The 24,300-nt window shown below is 45.3% G+C and overlaps 1 protein-coding gene across 1 annotated transcript in view; it reads left to right on the top strand.

Moving 5' to 3' along the window:
• eif2ak3 (eukaryotic translation initiation factor 2-alpha kinase 3) overlaps positions 1-24,000 on the top strand; it is a 77,678-nt gene extending 53,678 nt beyond the window's left edge. Inside the window, 9 exon segments of the mRNA XM_038793230.1 lie at positions 1,261-1,373; positions 2,031-2,153; positions 4,247-4,396; positions 7,596-8,157; positions 8,159-8,344; positions 12,979-13,146; positions 13,243-13,344; positions 15,486-15,548; positions 22,498-24,000. Coding sequence (XP_038649158.1) covers positions 1,261-1,373; positions 2,031-2,153; positions 4,247-4,396; positions 7,596-8,157; positions 8,159-8,344; positions 12,979-13,146; positions 13,243-13,344; positions 15,486-15,548; positions 22,498-22,674 — 1,644 coding nt within the window. The 3' untranslated portion in view covers positions 22,675-24,000.
• Positions 24,001-24,300: the final 300 nt, after the last annotated feature.

Raw genomic sequence — 24,300 nt, 5'->3', positions numbered from 1 at the left:
AGCAGGAGCTAACCATTTGATCTGTCGAGCCTGATCCACTATTCAGTACAATCGTGGCTGATGTTCTGCATCACCTCCTTTCCTATCCACTCTCCATATTTCCTAATAGACCAAAAATCTGTCCGTCTCGATCTCTAATGTATTCAACAGTGGAGCAGGCTCAACGGGTTCACAACCCCTTGAGTAAAGAAGTCCCTCTTCATCTCAATCTTAATCCACCCTTTATGTTGAGTCAATGTTCGAGATTCCCCAGCCAGGGTAGCAGCCTCCACACACTTCAGCCCCTTCAGAATCGTGCATGCCTCAGTAAGATCACCTTTCATTTTTCTATACTCCAGGGAGTGGAGACCCAAGTTACTGGCCTTGCTATTGCTATCCAGTCAGTCCTCCTCCTCCTATATAAATTTACTGTAAGCTATCCCATTGACACAGGGTGGCTTTACACTTGCAGGCAGTGGAGGTAAATGATTTGGGGTGCAGAGCTCCAACGCTGGCTTCTATGTGATAGTCAAATGTGCCGTTCTCCCAAGAGCACCATGGGATAACGGTGCAGCCCTGCAGAAGGCCACTCGGCCCATCGTTTTTATGTCGGCTCTTTGAAAGAGTTATCCAAGTTTTTCGCTGTTCGTTCCGTTTCCAGTCAGATTACTACTTCAGCCTTTCAATCTAATCCACCCTCCATCTCTGTTTCAAGGAGAACAACTCCGGTCTACTCAATTTTTCCTCATCGTTGTAATTTTCCAGTCCTGGCAATATCATGAATCTCTAATGTAATCACACCTTTTCTGTAATGAGGTGACCACAACGGCACACTGTCCCCAAGTTGTGGCCTAACTAATGATTTATGCAGTTTCAACATGCTCTCCCTGCTGTTATGCATTATGCCTCGGCTAATAAAAGAGAGGATTCTATATGCCTTAACCACCAAATCCTGCTATCTTCATGTATCACTTGACAGCTAAGTTTTTGCATTGTCTACAGACCTGATCATTCCGTTTACAATTGCGTGCAAATTGTTAACATGTACCACAAAAAGCAGTGGACCTGTCACTGACTTTTCCTGAGGAAGCCCACTGGAAACAGCGTCCCAGTAACAAAAGCACCCGTCAACAATTTCACTTTGTTTCTTGCTGTCCAGCTTTCTACAATCCACTGGATCCCGTCGGCTTTTATTTTTTTAACCAGTCTGCCATGTGGCACCTTGTCAAAGGCACGTGTTGACTAACACACTGACCCGTGTTTATTGTCTGTTCTGTGCAGCAAAGGAAGGAGTCGGAGTCACCGTGCCAGACTGATTGCACAAGTGAGTCATCGATCGGAGAAGTCAAGGTTGAGCTGGGAAATTCCTCTGGGACAGCTGACTACGTGTCCAGGTAAAAGCAAACAAAATTAAACTTTGTTGTACATTAGTGTTGTTTACGACTGAAGGTGCATGTATTGTAATGAATCCTTCCCACAGCAAGAATCCGTTGAGATGTTTAGTCAAAATATTGTAGCCAGATTGCTGCCCTCTTGATAATGTCGTCCTAATTTAAATCTGCTTCTGGCTGCTGCCTTTCCCACTCTGAATTGAAACAACCCCACTCCCAAGACTTCAGCGCACAAAACAAGGCTGACACACCAGTGCAGCACGAGAGGGCCCTACAGAGTTTCCCTCTTTTGAATCCAACTTTAAGCTATGTCAGCCATCTGCTTGTCCCTAAAATTCAAATGGCCATTCCTCCCGTCTGCACTATCTGGAAAACAGCGAGGAATTCCTTGTCTGTGTCAAAGGTTTTTCCTCATCACTGAAATAACGACTTATTGGTGGTCTTCATTTTGGAGTTGTGTGAAAAATATGGCCCAATAGCCGCCTGCTCCTGTTTCTTACAATCTTTTTGGACTTGAGAGGCTGAAGGCCTGTGACTGCTTTTGTTTGTTTTGCAGTATTTAGAGTTTGGATCCTCCCTTCAGTTGCTTGGTCTTTCGCATATGTAAATATAAAGGCTCCATGTCAGTGGTGTCAATAATGCTGATGAAACCTCTTTCAGATGCCTTACTGACTTTGAGTTGGTTCAGTGTCTTGGGCGTGGAGGTTTCGGTGTCGTATTTGAGGCAAAAAACAAAGTCGATGATTGTAATTATGCCATCAAGAGGATTCGACTCCCCAATCGGTGAGAAAATGTTTGAAATTCCTCCGTTGTAAAAGGTTACCCGGTGGGCGAGCCCCTCCAGCTTTCACCGTTAAATTGGATGCACGTCTGCACGTGTCAGTGCTTTAAAAAGTATTGGTCTTAAAGGGTACTTCCATCACAGGTTCCCATCTCGTCTATCTCGCACTCAATAGCAAAACCACCATAAGATAATGATAATCTTTATTGTCACAAGTAGGCTTACATTAACACTGCAATGAAGTTACTATGAAAAGCCCCTAGTTGCCACATTCCAGCGTCTGTTCAGGTACACGGAGAATTCAGAATGGCCAGATTACCTACCAAGCATGTCTTTCGGGACTTGTGGGAGGAAACCGGAGCACCCGGAAGAAACCCACGTAGACACGGAGAACATGCCAACTCCGCACCGATAATGACCCAAGCTGGGAATCGAACCTGGAGCGGTGAAGCAACAGTGCTACACACTGTGCTATTGTGCTGCCCACTCACTGAAGACTCTTCTTCAATCATGTAAGAGTCATTTAATAAAGGTGGCTCTCTCTGTTCTGTCAGGTCTGAGACAGTTGACTTCAGAAGTGTCTTTTTATTTGTCTGCTGACCTGAGATTGTTGCCAGGTATGAAAAACCAACAGCAGGAGTAGCCAAGCATGCCAATGTCAGACTGCACTGTGGCATACGTGGCATTACCATAGCTGATTTTCCCACTGTCAACATTGAGGGGTTACCATTGACCAGAAACTGAACTGACCCAGCCACATTAATACTGTGGCTACGAGAGCAGTCAGAGGCTGGGAATTCTGCAGCGTGTATCTCACCTCCTGACTCTCCCAAAGCCAGCCCACCATTTACAAGGCACAAGTCAGGAGTGTGATGGAATGCTCTCCACTTGCCTGGATTAGTGCAGCTCCAACAACATTCGAAGCTCAAAAACATCCAGGACAAAGCAACCTGCTTGTGTAGCATCCCATCCACAAACATTTACTCCCTCCAGTGGCAGGTAGTGTCTCAGTGGCAGGCGTGTGTACCATCTACAAACTACACTGTAGAAAGGCTCCTTCAACAGCCCCTCCCATATTTGCGATCCCTACCATCTAGAAGGGCAAGGGCTGCAGATACTTGGGAGCCCCACCACTTGCAAGTTCCCCTCCAAGTCACTCACCATCCTGTCTTGGAAATATATTGCTGTTCCTTCACTGACGATGGGTCAAGATCCTGGAACTCCCTCCCAAACAGCACTGTGGGCGTACATACACCATGTGGGCTGCAGGTGTTCACAAATGCTGCTCGCCGCCACAACCACCTCGAAGGAGAGTGGGGGTGGGCAATAAATGCTGGCCGAGCCAGTGGTGATAAGATCCTGCAAATGAAAAATAAATCAGTCCTGCTCCTCTTTAACACTTGCCTGGGTTCAGTCGGCTTGCCTCCATCACATCCAGATGCTGTTTGAGCTGCTGAGCTTTCATTACATGCTGAGCAGGCTGATAGTGAGTCCTCTTCAAACCAATGTTTGAGTTGCGCTATCTTTTGAGTAGTCGTATGTATGTATGTGTGCATTGTGCCACTAAACGTAAATACGGTTCTGTTGTCGTTGTTAATTGTCCTTTTCAGGGATAAATAGAGTTTAAAAATAACGTAAATCTGCGATTAAAGAACCAGTGTTAGTAAAAGTGGCCATGGAGCTGTTGGATCGTCATTCCTTTACAAAAAAAAAAAAAGTCCCTGGCTCACTTGTGACTTTTTGGGAAGAAATCCTGCTGACCTTAACTGGTCTGGTCTGCACATGGTTCCAGCTCTACATTGACTCTTAACTGCAAGCTGCTGTACAACTATGCTGCTATGGATGGGCGATTGAGTGCCAATCTTGCCAGTGATACTCGGGTCCTGTGAATGAATTTTGAAAACAAAAACATGTTTCCTAAACTGCATTTTTAAAAAATATATACGAATCGTGATATCATAAATTAAGTCTGAAGCTTTGACAGTCCTGCAACTTCAAACCAAGTGATGAAACCATTCTCTCTTTTATGTAGTAAGGAGTATGGTGTTGGCTTGGGAAATTTTCTTCAGTCTTCTAACTGTTCATAATCCCACAGTGATCAAGCAAGAGAGAAGGTGATGCGAGAGGTAAAGGCACTGGCTAAACTGGAGCATCCGGGGATCGTCCGCTATTTTAATGCCTGGCTGGAGACACCACCCGAAGGCTGGCAGGAGGAGATGGACAAGCAGATGCTGAAAGATGAAGGGTAATAGCTCCAATGCTGCTGGGGTCAGTAAGCACACATGAACGCTCTTGTTAAATGACTTAGAAACAGGATGATCGATTGATATAATCTTATCCACACACCGTAAAAACCCAGGTGGGGGAGCACATTTCCTTTTAAGTCCCAATTTCCTGTTTCTCAATACTCCTTTTTCATATCTTAACTTCTCAAGTAAACACTGGTAGATCAAAGGAGCAGGAGTAGGCCATTCAGTCCTCCGAGCCTCCTCTGACATTCAATAAGATCATGATGGTCTGGTTATGGTGTCAACGTTAATTTGACATCTGCCTCCATTACCCTTGACTTCCTTGTCTATCAAAAATCTGTATAACTCGGCCTTTGAAGAAATTCAATGACCCGGCCTACAATGCTTTCTTGGGGAAGAGAATTCCCCAGACTAACTAACCTAGGTGAGAATTCCTCCTTAATATCTGTCTTAAATGGCCGAGCTCTTAGTCTTAAACTGTATCCCCAAATAATAGTTTCTCCCACAAGGTGAACCATCCCCCTGGTATCTACCCTATCGAGCCCTCCCCAGGGTTTTATGTGTTTCAATAAGATCTCTTTGGCACCGTAATTTTGTATCTGACACCTTTTGGGATAGTGTTTCACGCATCCTCAGTCTGATTGTATAAAGAACATTTTCTTTAGTTTTCTTTTAATTGTCTTATCTTAAATTCTAAGGCTGTACAGGCCTGGATCTTCCGTGAAGTGGTAGTCATGATTGGATTGGTGCTCCACTCAGAACTTTGCCACGGCCTAATGCTGCTCTATTATTCTTGCTGTTTTTGTGAGCCTGGCTTCTCCAGAAATATGGAGCACATCAAAGAATTCCATCCAGTGCTGGAGTATCAGGGGAAGACAGGACAAGCCCACGTTTTACAGCATGAGCTGTTGTATGCTCAGGTTAAAGATCCAGTTTGAATGTCAGTGAATGGGTAGGGTGGATGAGGTAAATGGTCGGGTGAGTCGGAGGGTGAGAGGTAAGTGGGGGAGATAGCGGAGGTGGGGGTTGCAGGCAAGTTCTGTAGTTACCCAAGAGTTCCTCTTCCTCCTTCAGGTACCATGCTTGAAGAAAGCATTGGCGACTCTGGACTTCCATTGGATCGGCCTGTGATTATGCTTGCTATTGTCTTCTGCAGAATGACCAGGAAACACTCCCGCCACCTGCCCATCAGGTGTGTTGGAAGGATTTACAGGCTGATAATCAACCTGTTTGGCCAAGTTATGAATGCACCTTCCATGACCTTCAAATCCTGAAGTAGTACTTTAACCAGAGCTTCTAGCCCAGAGCTAGGGATGCTACCACTCGCAAGAATACCTCTTACCCAGGCGTTGGACTCAGTTTTAATCTGTTTTAACATTTCCTGGATAAGTACCATGGAACTGTCTGAAAATCTCTGACTCTAACTGGAGAGTGGGAGACCTTTACAGAGGGTCCTGGAGAGCAGAGGAATTGTCCGTCAGAAGTTCAAACCTCCTGGGCAAGTCACACAGAGATCAGCATGTCAGGAGCTCCGCAGGGTACTGACGTGCATATTGGTCCTATGTCTGACCTCCGGCAATCTGGACACTAAAAAATCTGGGCAAGAATATACCCTCGTTCTGAGTTTTCCTGGAGAAGATCCGATCTTTATCTGATGTGACAGTTCTTTTCAGTTTTAAAACACTTTGGTCATATCTCTCCTTTGTCAAGCTCATGTCCAAAGAACTCTGTCTTTTTCATAGTCCAATCTCCATCACAGGTATCGTCACTGACTTTTATCATAGCATTTATCATAGAATTTACAGTGCAGAAGGAGGCCACTTGGCCCATCGAGTCTGCACCAGCTCTTGGAAAGAGCACCCTACCCGAGGTCAACACCTCCACCCTATCCCCATAACCCAGTAACCCCACCCAACACTAAGGGCAATTTTGGACGCCAAGGGCAATTTATCATGACCAATCCACCTAACCTGCACACCTTTGGACTGTGGGAGGAAACCGGAGCACCCGGAGGAAACCCACGCACACACGGGGAGGATGTGCAGACTCCGCCCAGACAGTGACCCAAGTCGGGAATCGAACCTGGGACCCTAGAGCTGTGAAGCAATTGTGCTATCCACAATGCTACCCGTGCTGCCCTTATTATTGAACTTTCTCCAAGGCCAATTGGTCCTCAAGTAGAGATATCCAGAATTAATGTGCCAAATGCTGCCTCCATGCTCTTTTGGTCTTTGCAGTAGCAGTTCTTTGCTTCTGTGCTTCATTTTGCCATCTACCATCCCATTGGCCTTTTTCGCATTTCCAAGCAGCTGCTTAAATAGTTTGTTTGCCTGGACCACTAAGTATCTTTGTACTGAGTACTTTGCTATCTGGACAATAAATCCACATACCTTGCAGTTCTGATAAAGATGTGGAAGCTTTGGAGACAGTGCAAAGAAGGCTCACTAGGATGTCACCTGGTCTCGAGGGTGTTGGTTATGAGGAGAGGTTGAATCAACTAGGGTTGTTTTCACTGGAAAGACGGAGGCTGAGGGGAGACTTGATAGTGGTCTACAAAATTGAGTGGCATAGATGGGGTGGATAGTCAGAGGCTTTTTCCAAGGGTGAAAGTGTCAATTACAACGGGGCACATGTTCAAGGTGAGAGGGGAAATGTTGAAGGGAGATGTGTGGGGTAGGTTTTTCACACCGAGAGTGGTGGGTGCCTGGAACATGCTGCCAGAGGATGTGGTGGAAGCAGGCACATTAGCAACATTTAAGAGGCATCTGGATGGGTGCATGAATAGGGAGGAAACAGAGGGCTGCGGACCGAGTAAGGGCAGAAGGTTTTGTTTTCAGTTAGGGCATCATGGTCGGCACAGGCTTGGAGGGCTGAAGGGCCTGTTCCTATGCTGTACTTTTATTTGTTCTTTGTTCTGTCCATTCATCAATTTCTGCTATTCATTAAAATTCATTGTCTTTGCTTAGTGCACATTTTGTTTACAAATACAGGCTATGTATAACTATGTAACTGTGCATGTGGGTGCACACTTTCTTCCTCCTGTCATGTTTTTTGTCTCACTTTTTAAATCTAATTTGTTCCTATATGTTCATGTTTGCAATGGCAAGTGTCATTTTTGTTTAATGTTGTGGTATAATTTAATTACCTGGCATGGTGACCTTAAGTTTCATTCTATATTTTCTTTGACTTTCCCAGCACCGAATGGCCTGCGAGTTCTCCAGATATTCCCTCTATTAACCGACCAAAGCTTCCAGTTGCGGGAAACTGTTCAAGTAGCTCTGTGCCTTTGGTGAAGTTCAGTTCCTGCTCTGTGATTTCAGCTGATCAGCCTTCTTCTTCGGAGCCCTGTGTATGTTTAGACCTCTCCACAGACTTCAGCCAGCCTCCCGGAGAGCAACCCCGTTGCGGCCAAGATAGTCTTCTGTCAGAAGCTGAAAGCGAGGGCAATTCTGACCTGGCCCATTCCTTCGAAGTATTCCCTTCAGCTGCCGGAAGTCATGTGAACGAGGACAGGACCACGTCTTTTGATGTGATATTTGAAGATTCTGGCTGTGACCGAGCATCCGAGCATGATCTAGACTTCGAACCATCGTGCCACAGTACGAGCTGTGGTGAGAAACATACCCCTGCCTCCCAGTTAGACACGGAGGGCAGAACTGAGAGTCTGGTTTCCAGCAATATTTTATCAAGTTCCCCGCCAAGACCCACTTCGTTAAATCTGGGCCCGTGCAAAAACCCAGAGGAGAAAGCAAAACCAAAACTCGCCTAAAGTTTACTTGTACATTCAGATGCAGCTCTGCAGGAAAGAGACTCTGAAAGACTGGATGAGTGTCCGATGCCAGATGGAGGACCGTGATCGGACTGAATGTCTACAGATATTTTTACAAATGGCTGATGCTGTCTGCTTCTTGCACATCAAAGGACTAATGCACAGGGATCTTAAGGTATTGTAAACTAGGCACAGGCCGCATTGTTGCCACTAAATCCTTTTAAAGGGGTGGAGTGGGCATGTGAACTTCTCATGCTGTCTGCCTTACCTGTGGAAAGGATATGATTTGAAACTCTCAAAATTCTGTAAGCACTTAATTGTGAAACTGGAGAATACTGGTTAATATTTCGGGTGTAGGTCAAAAGGTAAGTTTCAAGGAGTGCCTTAAAGGCGAAAAGAGCAGATACTCCAGAGCTTGGGGCCCAGGTAGCTGAAGGGAGAACCACCAGTGGTGGAGCAGTTAGAATGTTCGAAAGACCAGAATTCGAGAAGGACAGAGATGTAAAAAAATATACATACTTTAATTGAAAATTTTAATTCATGACAAACGCACAACCCAAGTACGCATTGTATTGTATTGACCAAAATAGATACAAATAAAATGCATCCTTGAACTGAATATGATTAGAAAGTACATTTGCGATCAGTTTGCACAGTTATGACAGATGCAGTAAAAACTATAGCCCTGTGTTAACCGGAGGAAGGGGGGGGGGGGGGGGGGGGGGGGGGGGGGGGGGCGTGGATGTTCCCAGCATGCATCCCCACAGGACAAGGCAATCCAATGGTGGTAAAGCCTGGCCTGGAGGCGAGAAGCACAGATATGGGGCTGTGGGATGGGAGGGGAGGAGGGCTAGGACATGGGGAGATTTGAAAATAAGAACGGAAATTTTCAATTCAAAGTGTTGTTTAAAAGGGAGCCGGTGCAGATCATCAAGCACAGGGGTGATGGGTGAATGGTATTTGACCCATTTTAGTTGACAAATCCTGTAATCTGTCTCTTCTCTTCTCTTCCCCCCCCCCCCCCCATAGCCAGTCATCCAATAATTAAATATTTCCACCTCTGCACCTTACCTGTTGGATGTTTAGCACAGAGCTAAATCGCTGGCTTTGAAAGCAGACCAAGGCAGGCCAGCAGCATGGTTCGATTCCCGTAACAGCCTCCCCGAACAGGCGCCGGAATGTGGCGACTAGGGGCTTTTCACAGTAACTTCATTGAAGCCTACTCGTGACAATAAGCGATTTTAGGGGCTGGTTTAGCTCACTCAGCTAAATCACTGGCTTTTAAAGCAGGCCAGCAACACGGTTTGATTCCCGTACCAGCCTCCCCGGACAGGCGCCGGAATGTGGCGACTAGGGGCTTTTCACAGTAACTTCATTGAAGCCTACTCGTGCCAATAAGCGATTTTCATTTCATTTTTCCTTACCTGGCTGTCGGTTCTCGTTGTGTGTGAAGTAGAGCTGCTTAGCTGCAGTCCCTGAGTACCCCTTTTACCGGCTTGACTGTCACTTGCCTTAAACTCACCATTTGCTTTGAAGATGCCCCTTCTGCTATGGAAGCATTCATCTCTGGTGGTCTTTGTGTGTGTTTTTGGAACTGAACTGTCTTAACTACTTGCATAATGAACTGTGCTGCCCCCTCTCAGCACATGCGTCTGTTGACTCTCTCTCTTCAGCCTCAATCTTGTTTGCCCCTCTTCCTGTCCATAATAAAAACAGAAATTGCTAGAAAACCTCGGCAAGTCTGTTGGGAGAGAAAGAGTTGATGTTTTGCGTCTGTATGACTCCTCTTCCTGTCTGTGGTTTGCTCTTGCCTGGTGTTGAAAAATACTCTGATGTTTCTGTGCATGAGGAGCGGTGTGGAATTGTATTTTTGATTGACATTCTAGTGTCCTATTTTGTCGGAATTACAGTACTAGTAACTTTAATTCAATATGAAGAGTTATGCAGTGGTGCTTGATTGGAGTTCTATTGTCCTGGGAAAATGGGCCATTAAAATGCAAATGAGCAGGGGTTTCGATCCGGTCTGGTTACCTGTGTTTCAGATACACATAGGCTCTGTATCTGTCTGAGTCCTGGCTTGGCCATAATTCCCATGGTCCTTTGCAGGTGGCCATCTTAGATGGCTACACCACCCAAAAATAGACCATTATTCTCTGCCTTCTAGTATTTAGCTAATTTTGTATCCATGCTGCTCGCTGGAGTTTAGAAGGATGATGGGTGATCTGAGGTATAGAAAATACTAAAAGGGATTGATAAAGTAAACATAGACCCAATGTTCCCCCTTGTGGGGCAATCTAGAACAAGAGGTCATAGATATAGGTTGAGAGGCGGTAGATTTAAAACTGAAGTGAAGAGGGTGGTGAATTTATGGAACTCGTTGCCCATAGTGCGGTGGAGGCTGAATAATTAAATGGTTTCAAGAGGGACATAGATATATTTCTGATAAGAAAAACAGATTAAAGGAACCTGGGGAACAGGTAGGCTTTAAGACCGGGAACAGATCAGCTATGATCTGATTGAATGGCGGAGCAGGCTCAAGAGGCACAATTGCTTACTTCTCCTAATTACTATGTTCCTACTATCCCTTTTATTCCATAACTTTTCTCACAAGTCTGTTATGTGACACTATGTCAAAGTTCTTGTACACCATTTCCTCCTCTCCACCTGTCCTGCCACTTCCAATGATCTAAACACGCACACACCCAGGTTCCTTTGCTGCTGCACCCCCTTAAGAATTTTACCCCTTATTTTATATGGTCTGTCCAGTTAGTTGATCGCGATTTCTCCTTTATAAATCCATGCTGACTCTTCCTAATCAACCCACATTTTTCCATCTGACTCTTAATTCTATCCTGAATAATTGTTTCGAGAAGCGTGCCCACCACTGGTGTTAACTAACTGGCCTGTAATTTCTGGGTCTATCCATCCTTTTAAAAAAAAAAAAAATTAAAAAAAAAAATTTAGCATATCCAATTATTTTTTTCCAATTAAGGGGCAATTTGGCATGGCCAATCCATCTAACCTGCACATCTTTGGGTTGTGGGGGTGAAACCCACGCAGGCACGGGGAGAACGTGCAAACTCCACACGGACAGTGACCCAGGGCCGGGATTCAAACCCGGGTCCTCAGTGCTGTAGGCAGCAATGCTAACCACTGTGCCACCGTGCTGCCCCTTGGGTCTATCCATCCTTGCAGCTCTTTTTGAATAAGGGTGTAACATTTGCAATTTTTCAGCCCGAGTCTTGAGAAGACGGGAACGTTATGGCCAGTTTCTGGGTGTGATGATCATTACCTGTCACCTTGAATGATATGGACTTGGACAGGCTAGGAGAATGAGCAAAGAAGTGACAGATGGAATACAATGTGGAAAAGTGTGAGGTTATGCACTTTGGAAGGAAGAATGGAGGCACAGACTATTTTCTAAATGGGGAGATGCTTGGGAAATCAGAAGTGCAAAGGAACTTGGGAGTCCTTGTTCATGATTCTCTTAAGGTTAATGTGCAGGGTTAGTCGGCAGTTCGGAAGGCAAATGCAATGTTAGCATGTTGAAAGGGCTAGAATACAAGACCAGGGAAGTACTCCTGAGGCTATATAAGGCTCTGGTCAGACCCCATTTTGGAGTATTGTGAGCAGTTTTGGGTCCTGTATCTAAGGAAGGATGTGCTGGCCTTGGAAAGGGTCCAGAGGAGGTTCACAAGAATCATCCCTGGAATGAAGAGCTTGTCGTATGAGGAACGGGGTTGTGGACTCTGGAGTTTAGAAGGATGAGAGAGGATCTTATTGAAACTTGCAGGATACCATGTGGCCTGGACAGAGTGGACGTGGAGAGGATGTTTCCACTTGTCGGAAAAACTAGAACCAGAGGGCACAATCTCAGACTGAAGGGACGATCCTTTTAAATAGAGATGAGGAGGAATTTCTTCAGCCAGAGGGTGGTGAATCTGTGGAACTCTTTGCCGCCGAAAGCTGTGGAGGCCAAATCACTGAGTGTCTTTAAGACCGAGATAGGCAGCACGGTAGCATTGTGGATAGCACAATCACTTCACAGCTCCAGGGTCCTAGGTTCGATTCTGGCTTGGGTCACTGTCTGTGTGGAGTCTGCACATCCTCCCTGTGTGTGCGTGGGTTTCCTCCGGGTGCTCCGGTTTCCTCCCACAGTCCAAAGATGTGCAGGTTAGGTGGATTGGCCATGATAAATTGCCCTTGGTGTCCAAAATTGCCCTTAGTGTTGGGTGGGGTTACTGGGTTATGGGGATAGGGTGGAGGTGTTAACCTTGGGTAGGGTGCTCTTTCCAGGAGCCGGTGCAGACTCGATGAGCCGAATGGCCTCCTGCACTGTAAATTCTATGATAATAGGTTTTTGATCAATAAGGAGGATCAGGGGTTAGGGGAAGAAGACAGGAGAATGGGGATGAGAAAAATATCAGCCATGATTGAATGGTGGATCAGACTCGAGTGGCCTAATTCTGCCCCTATGTCACATGGATGCTTTCTGTTGCCCTTTAGCCTTGTTTTGGATGATATGCTGAAGAATCATTAGCAGAAGAGTTGAGAATTGAGCTGAACACTGGAATTGTTGATGAACAGCACCACTCCTATCCTCCCAGTTGTAGAATTTGTATTGTGTTTAAATGGCGCATTGCAAAGCACTCAAACTGGGGTGGCACAAAACCTTGTGACTTTTGACAAAGGTTTAATTTTGTTGCATTCCAAATTTTACTTCCATTTCTTTTGACCATCTCACTCAATGATCACCATGTTTCAAGGACTCTTGTTTGAAATGGCCTCCTTCTTAATTTCCCTTTGAAGCCCTCAAATATATTCTTTACGTTGGATGATGTGGTGAAAGTGGGTGACTTTGGGCTGGTGACTGCAATGGACCAAGAGGAAGATGAAGGGTCTACACTTACACCAATGCCAGTGTATGCAAGACACACGGGACAAGTGGGCACTAAGCTCTATATGAGCCCAGAGCAGGTCAGTGAAGTCATTCACAATATTTTCCAGTACATCTGGTAAATGGAAATTATGGCTATATATATATTTAAAAATAAGTGTCTTTGTGCTTTGTAGATATCTGGAAACACTTACTCTCATAAAGTGGACATATTCTCTTTGGGCCTGATCCTGTTTGAGTTATTGTATCCATTCAGCACGCAAATGGAGAGAGTCCAGGTAAATGTTCCTGCAGGGCAACTTTTCTGTTTATCAATGGATTGAGTCGTTAAGGGCAGGCACAGTGGCACCTGGGTAGCACTGTTGCTTCACAGCTCCAGGGTCCCAGGTTCGATTTGCAGCTTGGATCACTGTCTACGGAATCTGCACGGTCTCCCTGTGTCTGCGTGGGTTTCCTCTGGGTGCTCCGGTTTCCTTCCACAAGTCCTGAGAGACTTGCTGTTAGGTAATTTGGACATTCTGAATTCTCCCTCTGTGTACCCGAACAGGCGCCGCAGTGTGGCGACTAAGGGCTTTCCACAGTAACTTCATTGCAGTGTTAATGTAAGTCTACTTGTGACAATAAAGATTTTAAATGTTTTTAAAAAAATTATTGAGGGACTAACTTGCTGCAATACCTGGACAAGGCAGAAGGTGTGTAAAATTAAAGCGTATGGGATGTGGGATAGTGTATTGAGATGGATAGAAAACTGGTTGTCAGACAGGAAACACAGTAGGAATTAACTGGTCTTTTTCAAATTGGCAGGCAGTGACTAGTGGGGTACTGCAGGGTTCGGTACTCGGACCCCAGCTGAAGGTAAGCATGCAGGTACAGGAGATGGTGAGATGGCAAATGGTATGTTGGACTTCATAGTGAGACGATTCAGTACAGGAGCAGGGATGAGGTTCTGGCAATTCAACGGGGTCTTGGTGAGGCCACACCTGGAGTATTGTGTGCAGTTTGGTCTCCTTATCTGAGGAAGGATGTTCTTACTGTGGAGGGAGTTCAGCGAAGGTTTACCAGGCTGATTCCTGGGATGGCGGGACTGTCATATGAGGAGAGATTGAGTCAGTTAGGATTGTATTCGCTGGAGTTCAGAAGAGTGAGGGGGGATCTCGTAGAAACCTATAAAATTCTAACATGACGAGATAGGGTAGATGCAGAAGGATGTTCCCGATGGTGGGTGTGTCCAGAACCATGAGCCACAGTCTGAGGATACGGGGCAGACCATTTAGGACAGAGATGAGAAATTGTTTCACCCAGTGAGTGGTGAGCCTGTGGAATTCATTACAACAGAGGTAGCTGAGGCCAAAAACATTGTCTGTTTTCAAGAAACGGTTAGATACAGCACTTGGGGCAAAGGGGAATCGAAGGATATGGGAGGAAAGGGGATTAGGCTATTGAGTTGGGTGATCAGCCATGATGATAATGAATGGTAGAGCAGGCTCGAAGGGCCGAATGGCCTCCTCCTATTTTACATGTTTCTCAGCTCATCAGTGCAGTTATTTTCAGCAGATTCAAATGTAGATTCCCATACTATCTATGCAGTTCCCTAAATTACACATTCCTATTTTTCAATGCTTCCACGGGATGTGGGCACTGCTGACCAAACCCAGCATTTGTTGCCCATCCCTAATTGTCTTTGAAGCGAGTGGTTGGCTCAGCTGTTGTGGTTACGAATCAACCACATTGCTGTGGGTCTGGAGTCACATGTAGGCCAGACCAGGTAAGGACGGCAGATTTCCAGACCAGGTAAGGACGGCAGATTTTCCTTCCCTGAAGGACATTAGTGAACCAGATGGATTTTATGATAATTTCAAGGTCGCCATTACCGAGACTCTCTTTATATTCAGTTGTTTATTTGAGTTTGAATTCCACCAGCTGCTATGGTGGCATTTGAACTCGTGTCACCAGACCATTTGCCTGGGCCTCTGGATTACCAGACCAACGACAATGCCACAAGGCCACCATCTCCCCAAATGAGAGGGAGTGGGCCACCATTAAAAGGGTGCCGTTAAGCCAAAGCTTTGGATTTTGGAAAGCATTTTGAAAGAAGGACAGAGGTGATGAGGGACAACCAGGGAACAGGCCAAAAGGCGTTGCTTCCAAAGTGAGGCATTGGGACAGAGATTTTGGCTCAATTTGTGGCTTTGTCCTTTGTTCATTAACTTTGCAGCTCCCACTGTTGTCCTGATTGACACCGGAATGTGGCGACTAGGGGCTTTTCACAGTAACTTCATTGAAGCCTACTTGTGACAAGCGATTTTCATTTCATTTCATCATGCCTGTATTGATTGCACAACAGTGTGTTTGCCCATTGAATCACCCCTGAATTTCAAGGATTGTTTCTGATGATTAAATAATTCCTTTTCCTTTACAGACGTTAACAGGAGTTCGGAATTTACGGTTCCCTCCTTTATTTCTTGAGGAATATCTCCAGGAGGTGAGTATTGAACATACAATACCCAATGATATTTAATTGTGCAGACACTGTCTTAGGTGCTCACCTAAGAGGTTGACAGTGTGAGAAAGATTCTAAAAAACCTAGTTGTTAAATAGAAGTGAGGAATCCTGGGTTATTTCAGCTATTGGAACTTAATTCCAACATGGGAAGCTGGGATAAAATCCATTTGGCAACTGCAGTCACTTGGCATGCACCCCTTTCTGTCCTGAGACTAGGGTCCTGAACTTAAGAAAGTTAACTTTGAAGTCTGAGACGTGCATTGGCTAGGATAAGCTGACAAAGGATACTTAAAGGGGTTGATGATGGATAGGCAATGGCAGACATTTAAAGAACACATGGATGAACTTCAACAATTGTACATCCCTGTCTGGCGCAAGAGTAAGACAGGAAGGTGGCTCAACCATGGTTAACAATGACAGTCAGGGAGAGTGTTAAAGCCAAAGAGGAGATTTCTAAATTGGCCAGAAAAAGCAGCACGCCTGAGGACTGGGAGAAATTTAAAATTCCGCTGAAGAAGACAAAGGGTTTAATTAGAGCAAAGAAAAGTACAGCACAGAAACAGGCCCTTCGGCCCTCCAAGCCTGCGTCGACCATGCTGCCAGTCTGAACTAAAACCTTCTATACTTCCGGGGTTCGTATCTCTCTATTCCCATCCTAGTCATGTATTTGTCAGGATGCCCCGTAAAGGTCACTATCGTCCCTGCTTCCACCACCACCTCTGGCAGCGATTCCAGGCACCCACTACCCTCTGTGTAAAAAAAAAAAAAAAAAAACTTGCCTCGTACATCTCCTCTAAACCTTGACCCTCGCACTGTAAACCTATGCCCCCTAGTAATTGACTCCTCTACCCTGGGAAAAAGTCTCTGACTATCCACTCAGCCTATGCCCCTCACAAGGAAAGGGAAAATAGAATACCAGAGTAAGCTTGCAGAAAACCTAAAAACTGACTGCAAAAGCTTCTATAGATGTGTGAAAAAGAAAAATATGGTGAAGACAAATGGAGATCCCTAACAGTTGAATCAGATGAATTCATATGAGCAACAAGAGATGGCAGACCATTGAACAATTACTTTGGATCTGTCTTCACTAAGGGCGGCACAAATAACCTTCCGGAAGTACTTGGGGACAAAGGATCTAGCATGAAGGAGGAACTGAAGGAATACCTTATTAGTCAGGAAATTTTATTGGGGAAATTGATGGGATTAGGGTTCTTGGCAATGTGGAGGAGCAGAGAGATCTTGGGGTCTATGTTCATAGTTCTTTGAAAGTTGCCACTCAAGTGGATAGAGCTTGTGAAGAAGGCCTATGGTGTGCTAGCGTTCATTAGCAGAGGGATTGAATTTAAGAGCCGTGAGGTTGATGATGCAGCTGTACAAAACCTTGGTCAGGCCACATTTGGAGTACTGTGTGCAGTTCTGGTCACCCTCATTTTAGGAAGGATGTGGAAGCTTTGGGAAAAGGTGCAAAGGAGATTTACCAGGATGTTGCCTGGAATGGAGAGTAGGTCATACGAGGAAAGGTTGAGGGTGCTAGGCCTTTTCTCATTAGAACGGAGAAGGATAAGGGGCAACTTGATAGAGGTTTATAAGATGATCAGGGGAATAGATAGAGTAGACAGTCAGAGACTTTTCCCCGGGTGGAACACACCATTACAAGGGGACATAAATTTAAGATAAATGGTGGAAGATATAGAGGGGATGTCAGAGGTAGGTTCTTTACCCAGAGAGTAGTGGGGGCATGGAATGCACTGCCTGTGGTAGTAGTTGAGTCGGAAAGTTAGGGACCTTCAAGCGGCTATTGGATAGGTACTTGGATTAGGGTAGAATAATGGAGTGTAGGTTAACTTCTTAAGGGCAGCACGGTAGCATTGTGGATAGCACAATTGCTTCACAGCTCCAGGGTCCCAAGTTCGATTTCGACTTGGGTCACTGTCTGTGTGGAGTCTGCACATCCTCCCCGTGACTGCGTGGGTTTCCTCCGGGTGCTCCGGTTTTCTCCCACAGTCCAAAGATGTGCAGGTTGGGTGGATTGGCCATGAAAAATTGTCCAAAATTCTATGATTAACCTAGGACAAAAGTTCGGCGCAACATCGTGGGCCGAAGGGCCTGTTCTGTGCTGTATTTCTCTCTTTAAAAAAAAAAAAGACGCAATAAGTCCCCAGTGCCTGATGCTCTGCATCCCAGAGTACTTAACGAAGTGGCCCTAGAAATAGTGGACACATTGGTGATCATTTTCCAGCATTCTATTGACTCTGGAAGTGTTCCAATAAACTGGAGCGTAGCTAATGTAACCCCATTTAAAAAAAAAAAAGGAGTGGGAGAGAAAACAGGGAATTATAGATCGAGTAGCCTGACATCGGTGGTGGGGAAAATGCTGGAATCGATTCTTGAGGAAGAAATAACTGAGCATTTGGAAAGTGAGGACAGGATTGGTCCAAGTCAGCATGGATTCACTAAAGGGAAATCATGCTTGACAAATCCTCTGGAATTTTTTGAGGATGTGACCAGTAGAGTGGACACGGGTGAACCAATGGATATTATCTGAATGGTGCCAGTTTTGGAAAAGGTGAAGTGCAACAAGACCTGGGTGTCATAGTGGAACAGTCGGTGAAGGTTGGCATGCAGGTATAGCAAGTGGTAAGGAAAGCTAATGACATGCTGGCCTTCATAGTGAAGGATTTAAGTATAGGAGTTGGGGTGTCTTGCTGCAGTTGTACAGGGCTTTGGTGAGGCTGCGCCTTGAGTGCAGTTTTGACCTCCTAGTTTGAGAAAGGACATGCTGGCTGTTGAGGGTGTCCAGCAAAGGTTCACCAGACTAATTCCCGGGATGGCAGGACTGACACGTGAAGAAAGACTGGGCTTGTACTCACTGGAGTTTTAAAGAATGATAGGGGATCTCATAGAAACATATAAAATCCTGATGGGACCTGATGAGAGGCTAGATTGGGGGGGGAAAAATGTTTCCGATGCTGGGGGCATCCAGAACTAGGAATCACAGCCTAAGAATAAGGGGTAAGCCATTCAGGACTGAGGAAGAATTTCTTCTGAGTTGTGAACTTGTGGAATCCTCTGCCGCAAAAAGTTCTTGGGGCCAGGTTTTCAGAGTAACTTCATTGCAGTGTTAATGTAAGCCTACTTATGATACTAATAAATATTATTATTTGTTGGCTGTATTCAAGAGGGAGATGGACGTGGCCCTTGTGGCTAAAGGGATCAAAGTGTATGGAGAGAAAGCAGGGGTGGGATACTGAATTTGCATGATCAGCCATGAACATATTGAATGGTGGTGCAGGCTCCAATGACCTGCTCCTGCACCTATTTTCTATGTTTCTTCAACAACACCAACTTCGTGTTGACCCAAATCGTTTCATTTGTCAGTCAAAATTGTACACGCCGCTGCAGCAACTGTTGGGACAGCTGGCCACGCTTTTGGTCACCTACCCAAGGAGGTAAATTTGAAAGAAAATGATAAAGGTGGAGCAGGATAAGCCGGGAATTCCAGGGCGTGGGGTCCAGATGGAAATTGAGGATGTGCAAAATGCCGGAATTGGAGGAGCGCAGAGATCTTCAAGAGTTGTAGCGATGGATGAGATTAGAGATAAGACGATAGAGAGATTCACACGCTTGAGAATTTTAAAATCAATTTGTAATTGACTCTGGAACTGGCTTTTAATCCTGAATGGATTGTTTATCCTGTTATGTTCATCAGAGGTTTGAGGCAATGCTCCATGAAAATGTTATGAACTATTAGTTTAATGTTTCTTGCTGCATGAACTGGAGATGAATAAAAAGTGAATGGCTTCATATCCAGTGATAATCTGTGATTGTATTTAGTCCATTTCCTCCCAGTGTCTGCATGGGTTTCCTCCGGGTACTCCGGTTTCCTCCCACAGTCCAAAGATGCGCAGGTTGGGTGGATTGGCCATGATAAATTGCCCTTAGTGTCCAAAATTCTATGATTAACCTTGGATAAAAGTTCAGCACAACATCGTGGGCCGAAGGGCCTGTTCTGTGCTGTATTTCTCTATCTATCTATCTATCTATTTCGGTGGTAAATCAAATGGGGTTAGAATAATGCAGACTAGTGAGATGTATTTAAGCACATGCACAGTGCCTTCCTAACCTCCATAATAAATCTCCGCAATAGTCGGCAAGGTATGCAAACGAATATCTGTATTGCTTAATGATTAAATATTTAAATATCAATCCACTGGTCGTGGCACAGTGGCTTTTTATAATCTTTATTGCCATGTGTAGGCATATATTTACACTGCAATGAAGTTACTGTGGAAAGCCTCTAGTCGCCACATTCCGGCACCTGTTCGGGTACACAGGGAGAATTCAGAATGTCCAAATTACCTGACAGCACGTCTTTTGGGACTTGTGGGAAGAAACCAGAGCACCCAGAGGAAACCCACGCAGACACTGGGCGAACGTGCAGACTCCGCACAGACAGTGACCTAAGCCGGGAATGGAACCTGGGACCCTGGACCTGTGAAGCAACAGTGCTACCCACTGCTATTGCGCTGCCCACAGTTAGCACTGCTCCCTCACAGTGACAGAGACCTGGGTTTGATTCTGGCCTTGGGTGCCTGGGTGTGTTTCCGCCGGGTGCTCCGGCTTCCCCTCACAATCCAAAGATGTGCAGGTTAGGTGGATTGACCGTACTAAATTGGCCCTTATTATCCAGGGATGTACCGATTAGGTTATGGGGATAGGACAGGGGGGTGGGCCTGGGTATGGTGTTCTTTCAGATGCTCAGTGCAGACTCGATGGGCCAAATGGTCTTCTGCACTGTAGGAATTCTGTGGTTCTATTGACAATAACCATCTATTATGAGCTCAAAGCTAGGAGTATGTCATTCCAGAAGTTGGTGGCCAGCCATTTTGCGCATGATTTCTGTTAACTTCTGAGCATCAGGGCAGCACGGTGGCCTAGTGGTTAGCACAACCGCCTCACGGCGCTGAGGTCCCAGGTTCGATCCCGGCTCTGGGTCACTGTCCGTGTGGAGTTTGCACATTCTCCCCGTGTCTGCGTGGGTTTTGCCCCCACAACCCAAAAACGTGCAGAGTAGGTGGATTGGCCATGCTAAATTGCCCCTTAATTGGAAAAATGATTGGGTACTCTAAATTTATAAAAAAAAAAAAAAAAACTTCTGAGCATCACTGACTATTTCACAGTTTTGTAGACTGGGGCTGGCTCGAGGGGTTAGAAGAGTTGTTTTGGCAGGAGCAGAATTAGTCACAGAACCCCTGGTCAGAAAATTAATTCCTCAACATTGAACCACCTGAATGGTGTAAGTGAAAGAGTGGCTGACAGATGGTGAGCACAGTGGGAGGTCTTTAGCCTCAACTGTTGATTATCATCAGCTCAACACTTTCCACATTTCGGCCTGCTGTGTTGCCCTGCGGTTATGTTTGCGCATTTAATCTAATGCCTTGCATGTTGTGCATCAGCCCCGAGTACAGTGCTATAAATAGTTGATTAAAGTTGCTGTTGGAAGTATCAATCTGTAGTGCATGAATATTCTAAGTGGCAAAACGATCATAGGCGCCGTAGTGTGGCGACTAGGGGATTTTCACATTATCTTCATCGTGTTAATGTAAGCCTACTTGTGACTGTAAGGATTATTGTACATATCATACAGTGCAGAAGGAAGGTACTGAGCCCATTGTTCACATGCTGGGTCCTCGGCAGGTCAGCCAATTAATGTGTCTTCCCTGGTCTTTCCCCTTAGCCACTCTTTTTTTCCCATTTTGAGTAATGATCCAATACTCTTTTAAAAGTTAGTTTTAAAAATTCCTACTAGTGCTGCCAGATCTGCTGAGATTTTCCAGCATTTTCTCTTTGGTTTAAAAGTTAGTATTTGATCTGCCATTTCTCCACCCACCTTTCTCAGATAGTGCATTTCAGATATCCTTCAAGATATTTATTGACTTTGGTCTCTGACGTAAACCCTGTTCCTTGTCCACTGACTATGACCCCAATTTCTTGATCAATAAGGGGATCACGGGTTATGGGGAGAAGGCAGGAGAATGGAGATGAGAAAAATATCAGCCATGATTAAATGGTGGAGCAGACTCGATGGGCCAAGTGGCCTAATTCTGCTCCTATGTCTTACGGACGGACCCTCCTTGGCCACTGACTGTGACCCTTTTGTTACTGACTGAAACTAAACAAGACTGTTCTCAACCACTTCACTGTGAGCTCTTAACCACATCTACTCCACCAGCAAGACTCTGCTTCCACTTCCATTCCTGCTTCAGCTCACCCACTGATTCCCTAATCCATTGCTTTGTTACCACTGGACGACTTTTCGAAGGCTCTTAGGGTTGGTCTCCCAGTTTGCAATTGACAGAAATCTCAAACTCTGTACCCTACCTTGTGTAGAATTTCTTGTGCCCCCCCCCCCCCCCCCCCCCCCACTGCATTGAGAGCAGTACCATCAGGCCCCTTAAGTCCTTCATACTCCTGCAAAGTATCTTGGTTCAATTTACTACATTAAAGGCACTTTATAAATGTAAGTTGTTGATCACAGTTCATGAGCAAAAACATCTTTCCTCTCCTCTTGTCTTTTTTAAACCAGTTATTTTACTCTGGTTGCCATCCTTCCAACCAATGGAAACAGTTTCTCCCTATCTGTTATTAAAACTATTGTAATATCGACTTCCCCCATTAAATATTCCCTTCCCTGCTTTGAGGAGAACAAATGCAGTTTCCCCAGTCTCTGGTAATTGAAACTCTGACACCACTCCAATAACTCAGCTCAGCGTGCTCTCCAAAGCCTTTACAAACATCTTAAGGCTCTGTGCCCAGAATCGGGCACAATACTCAGCTGAGGTGTTTAGCAACCTTTATATAAAACATCATGGAAGTCAGCCTCTTGTAGAAATTAACTTTTCTGAATTTTTGAAACTCCTCTGGTGCAGCATGAAATGGTGCAGCAAATGCTTTCCCACGAACCTGCCGAGCGTCCTGAGGCCATAGACATTGTCAACAACCCACTGTTCGAGAGCTTTAACATCCCGGAAAAGCAGTTGCTGAGACAGAGATCACGGACGCTCAGTTCCAGCGGAGTCAAGGCTTTGAGGGGATCCGTTTCTTAACGGTGGAACGTCGACCAGACAGGTGGAAGGTTCTTGACCCCCATCTTTTCCCATTTAACGCTGCGCAGTCAGTATTTGCAGATTACAAGCCACATTCGCACGACTCTTTTGTTTACAGAAAAGTTGCCAGGACCAGGTGGTGGCAACACTGTGACTCTTCTGCTACATAAAGTGTACATCCAATCTGAAATCTGAAATGTTTGTCAAAAACGTGACCATTTGAAAGATTTGCGTCTTTGGGGCGACGATGGGTACTGATCAAAGACCCCACTCCAGTTTCACAGGCTAATTCTTCACCAATTCCGTAAGCACATACTGTGGAGTGGGTCGCTTTTTGTGCAATGCGCACGCACAGTGGATGAGATGTGTAAATTTCAAGGGAAAGTGAGAACTGGAACTTCTGCAGCTTTAAAACTGCTGAGCAGGCTGGGAGGTGCTTACACTGCTCAGTGCATCCTCTTGTCACATGACATATTTGCATTTCTAGGCCCCGATTGTTGGAAATGCAAGTAATGCTGTCACTTGAATTTAAATCGTGGTTTTGAAACCGTGCCCTCCCCACCCACGTGCTTTTTGCGGGCTTGTTCGACTGGATTTAGAGAATCATGGAGTTGAGATGTGCTGTGACCGCGAGGGCACAATGACATACACAGCCACTGTTACTGAACCTCATCAAAACCGGTCAAGAGGAGCTAATGGATTTTCAACTTTGTCTTGCTGTGCAAGTTTAATAGTGAAAAGGCTATTTCTGAATTAATTATGCAAACTATGCCTTCACAGTTGTCATTTTGTTAACATTGCTGTATTGATTGAAGGTACTTCAATTTTTCTCATACAACAGGTTTACTGAGTTTCTAACCAACTAATAACAGATAAACCTACTGAAATTGCCTTTTATGTGTCAAGATCCTCATCTCTCTCTCTAGCTCTCCAGTGCCTCGATGGGCAACAGCACCAGCCCTGTGAAGGGCTAAACAGTAAAGGCAGGAAGGTCCCAGGCTTGGTTTCCGTCAGTGTTCAGTCGGCTGCTCTTAATTGTGGTGCTATTGCTTCAGCACCTGTGGGCTATCTTGGGAACAATATCAACCAGGATATTTGCTCCTGATTGACAGAGACTTATCTTGTAGAGACTTAAAGCACATTCATTGTCCGGGCTGATATATCGTTCCCATCAAAGTGAAGTGAAAACTGAATTCCTTCCCCTCATCATGTTGGCCAGGTTGATTCAAGCTCATGGTTGCAATCGAGTATTTAAGTCCAGTTTTGTTATTTACCTAAACAGTTTTCAGCCTATAGACCCATCAGGTTTAAAAAAAAAAACTTATTGTACTAAATCATTGGTGGGCAGCGCGGTGGCGCAGTGGGTAGCACTGCTGCCTACGGCGCTGAGGATCCGGGTTCCCTCCCCGTCCTGGATCACTGTCCATGTGGAGTTTGCACATTCTCCCCGTGTTTGCGTGAGTTTTGCCCTCGCAACCCAAAGATGTGCAGGGTAGGTGGATTGGCCACGCTAAATTGCCCCTTAATTTGGAAAAAATAATTGGGTACTCTAAATTTAAAAAAAATAATAAATCATCTGTGCTTAGAAGTCTCCTTCCAAAGTACAGGTTTGTATCTGGTGGCTGT

This window comes from Scyliorhinus canicula, chromosome 3, assembly GCF_902713615.1.
Source record: "Scyliorhinus canicula chromosome 3, sScyCan1.1, whole genome shotgun sequence".
Taxonomy (NCBI): domain Eukaryota; kingdom Metazoa; phylum Chordata; class Chondrichthyes; order Carcharhiniformes; family Scyliorhinidae; genus Scyliorhinus; species Scyliorhinus canicula.
Note: the sequence above shows the minus strand (reverse complement) of the source record. Positions and strands in the feature narration are given on the sequence as shown.